Source organism: Borostomias antarcticus (genome assembly GCF_949987555.1).
Source record: "Borostomias antarcticus genome assembly, chromosome: 19".
NCBI lineage: Eukaryota > Metazoa > Chordata > Actinopteri > Stomiiformes > Stomiidae > Borostomias > Borostomias antarcticus.
Window position 1 is genome coordinate 8,705,098 of NC_140252.1, and position 16,029 is coordinate 8,721,126.

The 16,029-nt window shown below is 44.0% G+C and overlaps 1 protein-coding gene across 3 annotated transcripts in view; it reads right to left on the reverse strand.

Moving 5' to 3' along the window:
* The window catches only part of nbas (NBAS subunit of NRZ tethering complex), a gene marked incomplete at its 5' end in the record, with an annotated part of 391,676 nt that overhangs the window by 241,004 nt on the left and 134,643 nt on the right, over positions 1-16,029 (reverse strand). For all 3 annotated transcript variants that reach the window (XR_014630909.1, XR_014630910.1, XM_084453787.1), the window contains 2 exons: positions 933-1,046; positions 12,813-12,926. Coding sequence is in view for 1 of the 3 variants with exons in the window: in XM_084453787.1 (XP_084309913.1) it covers positions 933-1,046; positions 12,813-12,926 (228 nt within the window). The remainder of the gene's footprint in view (positions 1-932; positions 1,047-12,812; positions 12,927-16,029) is intronic.

Below are 16,029 nucleotides of genomic sequence, written 5' to 3' on the forward strand. Positions count from 1 at the left end.
AGCAGAGCTGAAAGCTGTAGAGCTTCTATCAGCTCCATCTGTGACCGTCTGATACTAATCTACTAATCTACCCTGGACTCTACCAGAGCCCTGGGTCTGTGGACTACTGAATAAGATCAACTCTAACATACCCCCCCACACACCCACACCCACACACCCACACCCACACCCACACACACACACTACCAGTGCTCCATTTAAAGGTCAGCTATGTCAAAGTCTGAGCTCAGGCCGTTGTATCTGCATCTAGGAGACATATATAATACATCACAATATGCATGAGCGCTCTGCTCTGACTTCATCACCAGGGGAAAAGCCTTGAAGAGCCTCCGCTGCGCCCGTGACTAATGGACTCAATTACTCCCTGCGTTCGCACACACAGAACAATGACACTTATCAGATCAGGCCGGGCTGAACTCCAATGCCTCCTCTGACCCCCCCACCACCACCCCCTCTGCATTATGCCCCCCCCAGCCTGTTGTTGGGAGGAGTACCCCCCCCCCCCCAGTCCCCAGGCCCCAGTCCGTCCAGCGCGGGGGGGGGGGGGGGGGGGCGGTGAGGTAAGGTGAGGTGCTCATGGGGTCAGGCGATCCTAGACACAGATCAGGCCCTAATCACACTGACAGAGTTTAGGATTCTCAGGTAATGAGATAAATAGTGGTGGTTTCTCTCTCTGCATCCCCAGATACTACAGTGACATTCCTGACCACAAACCACCAGACATGGACAGATCAGTCTGCATGGCTGAGTCTCTGACCACAAACCACCAGACAGAGAAAGTCATGCTTCTAATCTCTAAGAATCCCTCTGACCGCAAACCAGACCGCTATCAGGACCCCCTAGTGTTCAGGACCCCCTGTTGAGTGGTGATGGGGTGGTGTGTTCAGGACCCCCTGGTGAGTGTTGAGTGTGTTCAGAGGAAATCATCCTACCTGTGCTCATGAGGTCCAGGCAGTGGATGTAGGAGGCCTGGTAGGCCAGACCCTGGAGAGCCTGCTCCGCTAGCAGGGTCAACACCTGACCCTTCCGCCTGGCCTTGTCATCCCCTACACACACACGCACGCACACGCACGCACGGACCCACGCACACGGACCCGCGCACGCACGCACACACACACAAACAAGCGCGCACACACACACGCAAACAAGCGCACACACACACACAGACAGACCAGCGCTTGCGCACACATGCACGCACACACACACACACACAAACACCCACAGACAGAACATAAAAAAATTAGGGAAGAGTGGAGAAAATGTTGCTATGCTGAGTTAATGAGCTAATGCTGACAAAATATGAATCGGCTTTTACCAAATTCACTTATTTCTCTGTTTGTTAATTGAATACATTTCTGGGAGAAGAGACGGAGGGTATTAGTGTTACCATTGAGCTGAGACTTTGGAAGGGGTTTGATCCTGGTCCAAGCCAGGTAAACAAACATGCGTAGCTCTCAGATCAAGAACACACGTGTCCAGAATGTCTCCTTGACAATCCTCTACACTCAGGATCAAACACGGGCGGGATGGGAAGCAAGGATGGGATAGGATGGAACGGGATAGGAATGTATGTGTGTGTGTATGTATGTGTGTGTGTGTGAGAGTGCGTATGTATGTGTGTGTGTGTGCGTGCGTGGACCGAGGTCATTTTTTACTTTGGTGAGAAGGTCTTGTTCTGAGTGTAAACAGAGTAAAATGGTGTGAGAGGGTAGACATGACGTCAATATTGAAGGTGTGTCTGTGTGTGTGTGTGTGTGTATGTGTCTGTGTATGTGTATGTATGTGTGTATGTGTATGTGTGTGAGTGTATTGATTGCGTGTGTTTGTGTGACACAGACGCACGCCGTCTTCGACATCACATTCCGTTTGAAGTCGTCTCTTCATCTCTCACCTCAAAGTCGGCCTTCTTTCTTTGAGAACAGTAATCACCCTGGTTCACAGTGCAGTCACAACTACACAACCCTCCATTCCCAGACCGTCTATTCACTCTCTATGCAATATGGCCCCATTCACTACACGGCTACTAGCTTAAAGGACAATGCTCGTTTTTGACAACCTGGACCTTATTTACGACATATTATAAGACGTTTGACTCACCGAGATCACTTTGGTGTAGTTCGGAGGCATGTAGAATAAATTTAAAATCCAGCGCGAGCCAGTATATCCATGTTATGGCGGTGGTCGGGGCACTTAGAATGCAGTTTCTAAAAATCTATTTTCTGCCGCGAAACGGTTGTTTTCATCAATCTGTCTTGATGAATCGCTAGTCGTGCTTACATAGAGCATAGGCCTGTTGTGGTTTTTCACATGCCATGATCTTTAGGAACGTCTTTCGAAACGAAATAGCTTCCTCACTTGCTCCAGCACGCATGTGCACAGCGCGCAATCGTTGCTCCAGCACGCTGTGCGCATGCGTGCTGGAGCAAGTGAGGAAGCTATTTTGTGTCTAAAGACGTTTCTAAAGATCATATTACAGAGGCATGTGAAAAACCACAACAGGCCTATGCTCTATGTACCTGTAAGCACAACTAGCGATTCATCAAGACAGAGCATTGTCCTTTAACTCCTACATACACAGACAGGGCCTAATGCAGATTCTTTACACTGCATAACTGAGCTGGATAAGCTCAAGCAGGCTTGGAGGAGCAACGCCTTGTCCTGATGCTCCTCCCCCTCGGAAGGTCTGTGGCGGTGCACCCCTCAAACTTGTCCCCTCAAACTTGTTTTGACCGTGCTGCTAACATGCATCCATTTACACTCCTTATGTTGGGAACTAGGAAGTTCTGGTTTAGATCACCAAATGATTCCCGAGCGCGGTACCGCTGCTGCTCACCGCTCCCCCAGGGGATGGGTCAAATGCGGAGAACAAATTTCACACACTCAGGTGTGAGACAATCAGTGGGACTTACAGACTAAGAGCTCTCCCAAGATGTGTGTATAACAATCTAAGACTGGTCTAGAGACCTGCTTTTTGTAGTATATGATGTGTATTTTATTGATGTCTCTGTTACTATTGTGCTTGTTATTGTTCTGCTTTGTTTTCTTAATGACGTTGTGATTGTTTCAGCACTTCAGTTGAGATTTAATTTAATTTGTCTCACAAGGAAAGTGCTTAATATATAAAATGAATGATTATAAATATTATGTATTGCCAAACGTTCCACAGTAATGCTGCATGTCATAGTGAAACTGTTCCATCTTGTCTATGGTGTCACACTTCTCCCTGGTGTGTCACTGTTATAGCAATGCCCCTGTTTAATGTGTCACTATGAGTGTCTCTTCTAAACTCTGCATCTTGAGGAGAAATGGTTGTCAGACTCAAATTCTTCCCCCAAGTCATGCCGCACTTAACGGATTAACATGGTGGTTGAATGTGACACTTGGACAGGCTGCCAGTTGTCTTTAGGCAACAGCAAAACAAATTACCATAATTGCTTTGTTATTCAGTCATTTAAAAGCATTTTAAAACTTATTTTTCTAAGCATAAATGTCCCACTATAAAAGTTCCCCGTCTGTCTGGGCGTGGTGATGAGAACTGAACGTGGCCCTACTTTACACTCATTGCTGTTTGTTACTATAGCTACCTCCTTAATACTAGCTCTTCTTGGAGGAGACTGACACCGTGTCCGAAAGTCCATACTGCATACTACATAGTATATACTGCATGCTACATAGTATATACTGCATACTACATGCAACATAGTATATACTTCATACTGAGAGATTTGACTTAGTATTATTTGACTAGTATTTTCTGACACTTAAATGCCAGGCCTCAACATTATAAAGACAAAGGGTGATGGTTGGCGTCTCTTAGACTTCTCAGTAAGTGATATTATATGTTTGAGGACATCTGATCTGTTAGCTAGAAGCCTCCTCAGCGACGTGTCCTCATACTGCTAGATGTGTGGCGCTCCAGAGAGGTGTCAGGGTCACCTGACGTTGTGAGCATCTTACGATCACGAGGCGAGGGGGGAACTGAAGGTGTTGATGAGAAAGAGTCTCTTAGTTGCAAGTGTCTCCTCTGTGAAAGCTGGCTGCCATGTCGAGAGCTGAGCTGTAACCCTACTTTTGTTTGATTATGTAATAAACATCTATAAGACAAAGGAGAGCTCCATCCCATGTTGGATCTTCATTCATCCAGAAATCTTCAGTGTGTGATTGATTGAAGCAGAGTTCATTTTTATTGTTGGTACAAACACAACGCTGAATCAACGATCAGAGTCAATGCAAAAATACCAAAAGCCAACAATATGAACATACTACATACTCTTTAGTACGTACTATTCCACAGAAACACATTTAGTATGCGAGATAATTGTAGTATACTATCTGACGTCATCCAGTGAAAGTGCGCTTCTGGCCTACGGAGAGGAGCGTGCTGGATGTTTCGGGCGGATTAGCGCAGGCCAGCGTCTCGCTGCACAGAAGCTTGGGCCTCTTTGCTGATATTGGGGGTGTTGAGAAGCTGAGTGCAGTTGAGAGATTGTTTTTGTGAATTAGCCGTGGGCTTGTGTTCAGACATAGCATAGTCTGGTACAGAACCGGCCCTCCCTATACGCTCGTTACGCAGGTTGTGTAGGGCCCTGCAAATTACGTAAGGCCCCGCCTTCCCCTCCTCTCGTGCCAAAGCAGGTGTCAATCAGTTAGGCTACAGCGTATGAGAAGAATATGAAGCGGAGCTACATTTCGGGGAATGAAAAAAAAAAAAGCATGAGACTGAATTGCGGGAACAGCAATCAGTTAAACTTGCGTTATCTCCTCTCCAAGTTTGATGTCAGCAAATAACAGTGGCTAAAGGTAACGTTAAGTTGCTTGTTAGCTTTCAGCGCATCCCAGTAAGTTAGTCTGTCTGTCTTGCTAACCTAGCTCAGCACATGGGCTCAGCAGCACATCTCTTGGTCTGCGTGTCTTTTGCTTGTCAGTCAGTTACTCCAGGGCTGTGTTCTGTGACTTTGTGCCTGACATATGCAGGGCTGCCAAGTTTGAGCAAGTTAAAATCGGCTCTCCCTCTCCTCTCCTCTCCTCTCCTCTCCCCGAGACGGCTCTAATTCACAAGCCCCCACACCCGCGAAGGATGACTGGAACACCAGATTAGCGTTCTTTCAAGTATTTTCAAAATAAAGGTCACATAGGCATTGAACTGCTAGTATTTCGCGGGTGGTCAATGCTCTGCGTGAGAATTGTAAAGTGTTGCGTGGGAGCGTGAGAAGAGGATGAAATGCGTGTGCGTATGCTTGGCAGCCCTGCAAATGTGAGAGTGAAATGTATTATGTACGGTTTGAGAAACGCCACAACGTGCAAAGCTGTTTATAAACTGCAGTTCGGAAATGTGTTGCGGTAATAGCTAACATTACGCGATCTGTTCCACGAATATTTATGCTGTGTGGCCAAATGAGTTAGCTAGATAATGTTAGCTAGCTAGCTACGTTGAAATACATGTATTAAGTGTACTTGTGTAATCGTTTTTCACTAGGGATAGGCCTATCCATATTGCAGCTGATGAAATTAATAAGATAATAAAAATTATAATAGCATTGTTACCTATAATTTACAGGTGCTACAGTATGCTGAAGTTTGTTAGTAAAGGAGATGCTGGATCATCAGCTAGTACAAGCTCAGTTGATCCACATTCAGCCTCAGGCAGTACTACCACAGGCCCAGTACAGCCAGCTTCAACAGATACCACAGGCCCAGTACAGCCAGCTTCAACAGATACCACAGGCCCAGTACAGCCAGCTTCAACAGATACCACAGGCCCAGTAAAGCCAGCTTCAACAGATACTACAGGCTCAGTACAGCCAGCTTCAACAGATACCACAGGGTCAGTACAGCCAGCTTCGGGAACTACTAACACAGACCTAAGTGAAATACAGGCAGCCTCAACCAGTACTAGCACTAGCACAACCAGAGGTGTACAGCCTGCATCAGCTACAAGCAGTTCAGACCCCAGGAGAACAGTTGATGCTCCACCAAATGACCCAGCAGATTCGCCCCCAGCCTTAACTGACTCTATTAGGGCTGAGTTAGTACGCAGAGGTCCATTCAAACCAGGACTGGAATTTTCTTACCCTAAAGACAAGGGTTCCATTCAGGCTTATTACACAGACAGCTGTCAAATGGGGAAAAGATGACCAGGAGCTGGCTTTCATACTCAATCAAAAACAATGTTGTGTATTGTTTTTGCTGTAAGCTCTTTTCTACAAAAGACTACAAAATAATAAAGGAAGGCGTGAATGACTGGTCAAATATCAACGCCATTCTGAAACACCATTAGGGTAGTCCTGAAAACACAAACAATATGATTAAGTGGAGAGAATTTGATCTGCGCCTAAGTCGAGGACAGACTCTTGACCAGATGCAAATGACAGCTTTGGAGGCTGAAAGAACGAGATGGCCGGATGTGCTTACACGTCTCCTAAGTAGGGCTGGGTATCGATTCGAATTTCAAGAATCGATTCGATTCCAATTCACAAGGTTCAGAATCGATTATCACGATTCGATTCAATTCAATATCGATTCGGTTAGTGATACTAAAACCTTTTCTTTTTTTTTGCTGTAACCTTAATTACATGACTGCCAAGTTCTGCAACACATCAATACTAGGGCTGGGTATCGATACTGATTTTCAAAAATAAATGAATGAATGAATGAATCATTGAATGAATTAATGAACTATTCATTCCTTCATTTATTAAATAAAAGATTGATTTTGTGATTCAGAATCGATTAATCAATTTTTTTTTACCTAGCCCTACTCCTAAGTATCACCCAGTCTCTGGCTGAAAGAAACCTAGCATTCAGGGGTTCATCAAACTCTTCCAACCAGATAATGGAAACTTCCTAAAAGAGGTTGATTTATTGGCACAATTTTACCCTGTTATGGAAAACCATCTCAGCAAAATTAAAGATGGAGAGACGAATACTCATTACCTTGGGAAGCGCATACAGAATGAGTTAATACAGATTGTGAGTGACAAGATTCAGGAAGTAATAGTGGCTCAAGTGAGAGACTCAAAGTACTTCTCCATTATCTTGGACTGTACACCTGACATTAGTCACCAGGAGTAAATGTCCATTATTTTGACAAGCGTGACTTTACAGGGAAAGCCAGAGATCAAGGAGCACTTCCTCGGCTTTGTGAATGTTGAGGCTACAACAGGCTTGAATCTGTCCACTGTCATCTAGGATAAACTGAATGAGCTGAAGATTCCATTTGAAGATTGCAGAGGGCAGGCTTACAATAATGGAGCCAACATGAAGGGCAAGCAACAAGGAGTACAAGCCAGACTGCTCCAAAAGAATCCCAGAAGCCGTGTTCATCCCATGTGGCGCACATACACTAAACTTTGTCATTGCTGCCAAAGATTCAAAAGATGCAGTTGGGATCTTTAGTTATGTGCAAAAGCTCTTCAGCTTCTTTTCAGCTGGCACACAAAGATGGAGTATTTTGAAGAAACATGTAAACATAACCGTGAAGTCATTGAATGACACAAGATGGGAGAGTAGGCTCCAAAGTGTTCATGCAATCAGCTATCAGGCTTCTGAGGTTCGAGAGGCATTGCTGGAAGCCAGACAGACAATCAACGATCCTGTAGCCAAAGTGGAGGCGCAAGCACTTGCAGAGGAAGTTGGGTCTTACCGCTTCTTGATTTGCTGTGTTGTATGGTTTGAGATACTGACAATGACCAACACAGTGAACAAGCTCCTCCAATCTGCCTCAATGCAGCTGGATATCGCAGTGAACTTACTCTCAAATGCAAAAGCCTCCCTTGCTGCATACCGGGGAACTGGATTCTTTGATGCCCAGACAACAGCGAAAAGCATTTGTGAAGAAATCATCAGACAAGATGACTTCCTTTGAGCTGCTTTCCTTTCTCTGTGACAAAAACCTGGAGGAACTCTATCCTAACCTTTGGATAGCCCTAAGAATTGCAGTCACTCTACCAGTAACAGTAGTTTCGGCAGAAAGGACCTTTTCAAAATTAAAGGAGTAGTAAAGGGAAAAATCATGTTTAGCCCCGTTTTAAGGTTACTTATGATCATATACAATGGTTCAGATCAAAAAGTTGACAAAACTAGCACTTTTGAGAAAGTCTGATAATTGCTCTACCACTGTTTTGGTCATACAATGGATGAATGGATACAATAACAAAAGCTACCGTAAGTACAGTAGTTCTGCTTCCTGAATCTCCTCTGCGGATTGATCTACACATCGACAACGGTCGTGTCAATACAAGTCAATGGATTTCATAAAATGATCAATAAAACCCTACAGGATTCATACTTTGAATTTGATGTCAGAACACTAACGGACACCAATTACCCCCTTGGTAAGCTTCTTGTCTTTGAAATCGAGAGTTTAACATGTTTTTGAAAGATTTTTCAAGGTGCCCACCCACATCCATTGTATGACCTAAACGGTGGTCAAAAGTGCTAGTTTTGTCAACGTTTTGATCTGAACCATTGTATATGATCATAAGTAACCTAAAACAGGGCTAAACATACATTTTCCCTTTACTACGCCTTTAAAGCTCATCAAAAGCTACCTGAGGTCTTCCATGTCACAGGAACGTTTAAGTGGTTTGGCTATCATGAGCATAAATCACAAAGTGGGGAAACACATATCCTATGATGACTTCGTATATGACTTTGCATCAAGAAAGTGCAGAAGAGGACTATTCTGATGGTAAGATTTTAATTCAAACATTCAAATGTTTACATTCTTTTACATTTAAGATTGTATAGCAGAAATTCATTTGTGTAAATGACTGCTTAACTGTGTGACATACTTTCTCAATTTCTTCCGGACAATCCAGATAGACTGGTTCCCAGACTGGGGCCCATGCTGATGCTGAAAATACGAAAGGGAACCAAAGAGCTATTCATGGAGTTGTTTACTATATGGAGGGGAAAATAAATGTTTTTTTTAAGTACTTATCCTTGGCGGCCGTCGGTAGCTCAGCGGTCTAACAGGCCATTTCATCTGCATCAGCTAGTTACCGAAAGGTTGCGAGTTAGATTCTCAGCCTGGCTAGTGCCGAGTCTGGCCGGCCCACAAGGGCAGCGGCAAAATTGGCCATGCTGCTCCAAGGGGGGGGGGGGACTCGACTCCGTGAATAGAAGAAATACTGTGTTAATTGGCTACCAAAAGTAGAGAAAATAGAAAATATTCAATAAATATTGTTTGTTTATACCTCATTCTGTTGTGTATAGTTCTACTTATTCTTAGACCGAGCACTGTAGCACTGGGGTGTCAATAGAAAAAGGTTTACATGTCTCACGGGTCAGATAGGAGGGCCCCTTAGCAGAACTTTGCTTAGGGCCCCAGGGAGGTCAGAGACGGCTCTGGTCTGGTAGGCTGGCTAGCTTTGAGAGGCCGGATCCCGGCCGACTGTTCAGCCCTCCGTCGCGGGGCGGGGCCTCAGCCGGGTGGGATTCCATCTCTCACCGTTAACCAGCAACTGGGCCAACTTCAGCTAATGCTAGTTAGCTACCTCGGTTATAAGTTACCACAACTGAATAAATACCACACATAAACACAAAACTGCTGATAGCTAGCTTAATCTTAAGGGGAGACACGGTAGGTGAAAACATCGTTTTTCAACGCCCTGGTCAAATTGGAGATTTTGTGCTAGTTTGCTTCCAGAACATGTCTTCTTTCATACTAGTGGAAATAAAACATAAAAAATACGCATTTAGATGTTTATTTTACTTCATTTAGTCTGTTTGCGTCTGTAGATTCTTCCTAAAATCACCAAAAGTTAGCCTTTTTTCGTAACGAGCGAGACCGCGGCCGTCTTTTGGACCGGCTCATCCGAGGTATCATTGGAAAGGTCTCTCTCGAGCGCAATGTTATCGCAACCAAACCTGATAGTTTCATTTGTATCAGCAACCAATCGTGGAAATACAAAGGCGGGTTTCATGCTAAGCGTGAAATCTCATTGGCTGTTGTTGATTTCTGAGAACGTGAGCGCTTTCACGCGTCATGTGACACGTTTCCACTTCCTGATATCTAATCCAAACAATGCCGTCTGTAAAGCGTTCTAAACGTAATAAGCAACAACAACACCAGTGTTTGCCCGCAAGGTTGAACAGAAAAAAAGAGAAACTAAATGGAAAGGTTTACATTTATGAGATATAAAGTGCCTATTCGCGCAAGTTGTCATTAGCCGGTGCTAGCATGTCCAGTGAGCAGCAGGGAGATGAGGCTAGCGTTAGCATGTCCAGTGAGCAGCAGAGAGATGCGGCGCGTTTGAATGAGCTGATAACTGGGTTGATTTGTCCTAATTGTGCAGGGACTGGTCTTAAAATTAACATAGATCCTCAGAATAGTGGGTTCTGTAGTACTTTGCTCTTAGAGTGCAGTCTTTGTGAGAAATGGCTATCGCAAAAGTGTCTACACATCGACTCGGCTTCATGATACAACTAGGAATGATGTTGCATTTGATGTCAATGTGAGGATGGTCCTCTTAGCGCACGAGTTAGGGTTGGGGTATGCAGCTCTCCAAAAGATTAGTAAAGTGTTGGATCCCAGGGCTTCATCTGAAAACGTATCAGAAACATGACAAGAGGGTGACAGGTAGGCTATTGAAACGTGTTCCCCCTCTCTCTCTCTCTCTCTCTCTCTCTCTCTCTAGCCAATATCAGAAGCCTATACATATGCACAGTAGTCTCCCTCTCTCTACCTGTGGCATTTCTACATGCATCCATAAACTGACCAAATAAACTGTTTTAATTTCCGTTGCTGAAATAGAGAGAGGTCTGGAGTCCTTGCACAGAAGCAAAGAGCAGATTAGGCAGGCATATGCAGATGTGGACCCAGAGGTAGGTAAGCTGACTGCCAATAAATGCAAAATTATTACAGTTATTGAGAATTATTACAATAATTCTCAATAACCAGCGTTCAGTGGACAACATGAAGGCGGCAATATGGGGTAGTCTGCTTCACTGATGACAACCCCATGCGCACCAGGAACATATTGTGGTTTTAGGACAGTTTTGTGGACTGCAGCTGAGTGGGTTCTACAGACCAGCTGCTTAGAACAGTTTTGTGGACTGCAGCTGAGTGGGTTCTAAAAACTAGCTGCCTAGAACAGTTTTGTGGATAGCTAGTGTGGTGCCATCTGAGGAGTGACTCTGTAGACCTATGACGGCATAGCTTGATGTCTCCTATGGTGTTGCTTTTGACGATGGTTATATCACTTGTTTGTTTGGCAATCTATATTTAGCTTCTATTGGTGTTTACCCTGCATTGTTTACCACATCTTGTCCTGTGTATTTATATATCAGCTTACTCTTCATGTTCATTCATTCATGTTTTCTCCATGTAAAACGCTTAAAAAAAACACAAAAAGTTAGATAATCTGTTTTCTCATGCATGTCCTCGTCAAATGTGTCTATCTTTGTCCATGATCTGTTTAACAAAAGAATACAAGCTTTCTAAAAGGGAATGTTCTCTTCCCTACTAACATTGTCTCGTCTCTAGTCTCGTCTTACTAACACCCCACTCGTGGGCTGTACCTTGACGTGGTGAGTGGGCTTCCAACTAAACAGGTCTTGCTTCTCTATACAAAATGTCTACTCCTGGACTATTTTGAATCCACAACATGCTGGTCAGTTTTCAGTTTCTATGTGTTTTCAGATGTTGTGTAATGTTGTTACTAATGATGTGATTGGATATTGTGTTTGTAAATATTGGTTTACAATGCAAATGTATGTTTTTTTACAATACAAATTTTCAAAGCCCGTTTTCTCAAAATGAGTTATTTCTCATCTTTGGGACATCAAAACCACCACTTGAATAGCACCTACATACACCTAACTTTCCAGTTTTGTTCCAATCCATATTCTTTTGGCCAAGGGGGATTTTTTAAATTTCATTCATAGCCTGATTTATATAACAGTTTATCCCTAAAACATGGCGAAAATTGGTCTTTTTATGACTGTTGACAGTATTTTCTGATTTCTGAAGTGAAGAAAAGAGATATCAAAAATCCCCCTTGGACAAAGTTTTGAATAGGGATATGTGAACAAAATGAAACAAGAATTCCACCCTTAATAAAGACATCTGCTAAAAAAAAATAATCTTCCACCCTACACGGTGAGGTACTGCGACGTTTCACGTTTCCAGAATAGTATCCTCTTGATGCATACTGGATTTTGGGGGTAATTTCGGGAATTTGTACTATGTACTACATAGTATGCCAGATGTAGCACAGACAATTTTGATGTCATATACTATATCTGGCATACTACATACTTATATATACATACTACAGTATATATACAGTAGTACGTACTACATAGTTAGTATGGACAATCAGACAGGCATGCATTTTCACAAGCTATCTAACTCAGTATATCAAGTATTGATAGCCAAGGTAAGGACACTGACTTATTACAACAATATTTTTGCTAGCTAGTCAAGTTAAGATAAAAGCACTATATAATGTCATTATCAAAGCAAAATAGCTAGCTAGCGACCTAACATGGACAAGGGAATGGTTATCCTCGTGTGATACACTATGAATGTTGAAAATAGGACGATAAATTTAACACGCCTACTTCTGAAAAACGGACATATTTAATACTTTCATCGTGTTTCTTCAATGCCCTCTTGTGAAAACCTAGAAAATGTGACTAACCACCATGTTAATCCTTTAAATATGTACCCAAATGTGCATCACGATAAAATAGTTACCCTGAGTGTCACAGTTAAATCCTTCACCCAGGGGTGTCCCTCATAAATCCTCCTCCAAGGTGTGTCACCCTGAAATCCTTCCCCTAGGTGTGTGGCCAGGTGGGTTTACCTGCGACTCGGAGCAGTGTGGCCAGGTCCAGCAGGAGGGAGGACTGTCTGTAGGCGGAGGGGCACTGAGAGACACACTCCTCCACCAGGGACAGGCGTTCGGACCGCAGACGCACTGGGGGGGGAAGGGGAGGGGCAGGGGAAAGAGGGGGAGGGGCAGGAGAGGGAGGGGAAAGGGGGGGGGGGGGGGCAGGAGGGGGAGGGGAAAGGGGGAGAAAGAACAGCAAAAAAAACATGACGTGGCAGCATTGAGTCAGAACACACGCCTACGTTCTCTCCCCCCTCGGAGGCGCTCCACTCGAGGAGGTCTGGGGGCTGGGAGGGAGCAGAGCAGAGGGCTACACAGGGGTCTGGTTTTTGTGTGTGCGTGTGTGTGTGCGTGCGTGGATTTCACTCACGTAAACACGTACGTTTGTCAGCTCCGTATGCAGCTCAGTTCGCTCCGTGCGGTAAGAAATGGCACATTTCACCCCCCATACACACACACACACACACACACACACACATATGGGGGGTGAAATGTGCCATTTCTTACCGCACGGAGCGAACTGAGCTGCATACGGAGCTGACAAACGTACGCCACGTACGTGAGTGAAATCCATTCGACTCCCATTGTATTTGATAGGAGGACTGACGTGACTCACGACGTTTTGTCCTAGCGACGGCGGCGGCCTGAAGTAAGTCAGCAATGTGTGCATTGGTCGCGGCATTCGCGTGGCTCACGTTAGCTCACGTAATTATGGCCCGTGTGGATTTGCTAACTGAGAAGACAAACCTGACGAACGTCGCTACTTGCCCACGCGTGGTATTGCGAACGTAGCTAACGTCGCTACTTGCCCACGCGTGGTATTGCAAACGTAGCTAACGTCGCTACTTGCCCACGCGTGGTATTGCGAACGTCGCCGTCACCATCATTAGGTTACTTAAGCTGCTAGTGTCTTGTTAGCTCTGATATGGCTAGCCAGCCTCTGTCCAGGGAGATCAGTGATATGACAACTTAATGTTAGATTATTGAGCCTAAATAATAGCAGGCTACTAACAGATAACCTGTTTAATATATGTTATTATTCCTACTATTGTGCTTACTGTGTGTTGCTGACAAGATAAATTATGTTATATTATTATTGCCACCGTAATTTGGCTTAGCTTATGTTCTCCAGCCACGCCAAGTGCTGTGGTAGTAGCTAACTCACTGGTGTTATATTTATTTACATTGTCCCTGCATCCTGTCTAATATGTCTCCATCTGTGTTATGCACCATGGGCCGAAAGAAAATTCGTAGTATATTGTGAAGTAGGCTCATTGGCAAAATAAATGTTTTTTGATCCTGATAGCCCAGTAGGCTGTTTTTTTTATTATTTAGTTTTACACTACATTTTATCTATATCCTATGTGTGTAGCCTAGTTGTGGCCTACATTATTCGTTTTTATCTAACGAAATACAATACATAAATGAGGGTACAGGAATGCAATGGTGCGCGCAGCACACAAACAGGCAAATCATTCGACATAGTAAAATAATAACAACAACAATAACAATTAGGCTACAGATATAAAGGGACCTAAAGGGCAAAGGCAATGTTTGCTGTGCACTAAAGTAAGCTTAGGCTAGGCCTGACACGTTATACATACTGTATATACCAGAAGTTTAGTGCCGTGCATTTATTAATCGGATAGCCTTTGTCTATAGGCGTATTTGACAGTCCTGGAAAAAGCCCTGATAGCCCTGATACCAAAATGAAAAGAAAATCCTTAGTGGCCGCTGTTGTCTGTATTTTGTTATTGTATTTTGTGGCCTGTGTGTAGTTGTAGCCATACCTATTATTCCTACAATGAAGTAGGCTACACCACCACCATTTCAGATTTAATCTCTGGTCTGAATGGGTAGGCTATGTATGGAAACATACTTTTTGGCGCGATCAGCTACAGCTTTCTAATCCAACTTGAACTTGTCTTTTTACAGTTTACTGAGTCTTTGTACAATAAATCCATAATGATATGATTTCGTTTGTGGTCATTATCACATTTTCATGATGATAATTAATAGTCCTTGTTTACAGGCTAATGTTTGGCTATCCGCCTTATTACCTGCCCAATCTAGTAGCCTAGTAGAATTGCCATAACATCTCATTTCTAGATCTAGGCTATACAGTAACACTAGGCCACCATTTCCATTTGAAATTGATTAACTTATTTCGAATATCATTCTCGTTCTGCTCCGCGCAATGCGTTCCTTCGACTTCGCGGACGTAGTCCTAAACTATAAGAATCTCCGTTTACTAGTCGATACATTTTTACAATGATTAGGCTAGACATATTTTCTATCTCAGTCGACGGCTGAATATTTATTTGACAGCCCTTGGAAAGCCCCATGGAACATAGGCCTAATAAAATGAAAAAACCTTAGTGACCGCGGTAGATGCGGTCGTCTGTAAAGCGCCGCGGTCTGCTTCACAGGACCGCGGTTGTGCGGTTAACTGCAAACCACGACAGCCCTAGTCAACCATCATTCCAGTAAAGTTCCTTAAATGTATTTAGTTGTTTGTGTGGTCCACCACCAACAGAGGAATATGTAGCAGTGTAAGCAAGCTGGCACTCAAGACTCAGCTGGCAGGGTTCTCACTCATACCAAGCCCTGGCAGCACATCACCCCACCCTCATCCACCGGCTTCTGATCAACTCCCGCATCGCCTACAAGCTCCTCCAGCTGACCTACAAATCCCTCTATGCCCTTGCCCCCCATTACCTGTGGTATCTGACCTTCTCCATCATCATACCCCAACCCAGAATCTGCGGTCCTCAGGCATGGGTCTGAAGAAGAAGAGATGAGAAGAGACTACAGTGGTCTTTTACCGACTTGCTTCCTCGAACAGGATGGCTTATATTCTGTAACCTAGTATGTGCGCGTTCTTTCATCCGTCATCTTCAAAACTTGTATTTGGTGCTTGTTTGATATTCGGAGATCAACTGTTAAGTTTCTCCTTACATACGTGATGCAACGCGAAATAGTTTTTATAGCTGTTTTCCACCTAAAAAGTAGACTAGTACCGGAACCATCCAGACCGAAATCGCTTTTCCATAATTATCCAGAACTGTGAATAGAACGCTCAAAGCAATGGTTGCTATGGTTATGAAAAAGCGCACTGATGCCAGGGTATATGGTGCGCTCGTTTATAACTGAGAGGTGCAGGGTATATGGTGCTCTCGTTTATAACTGG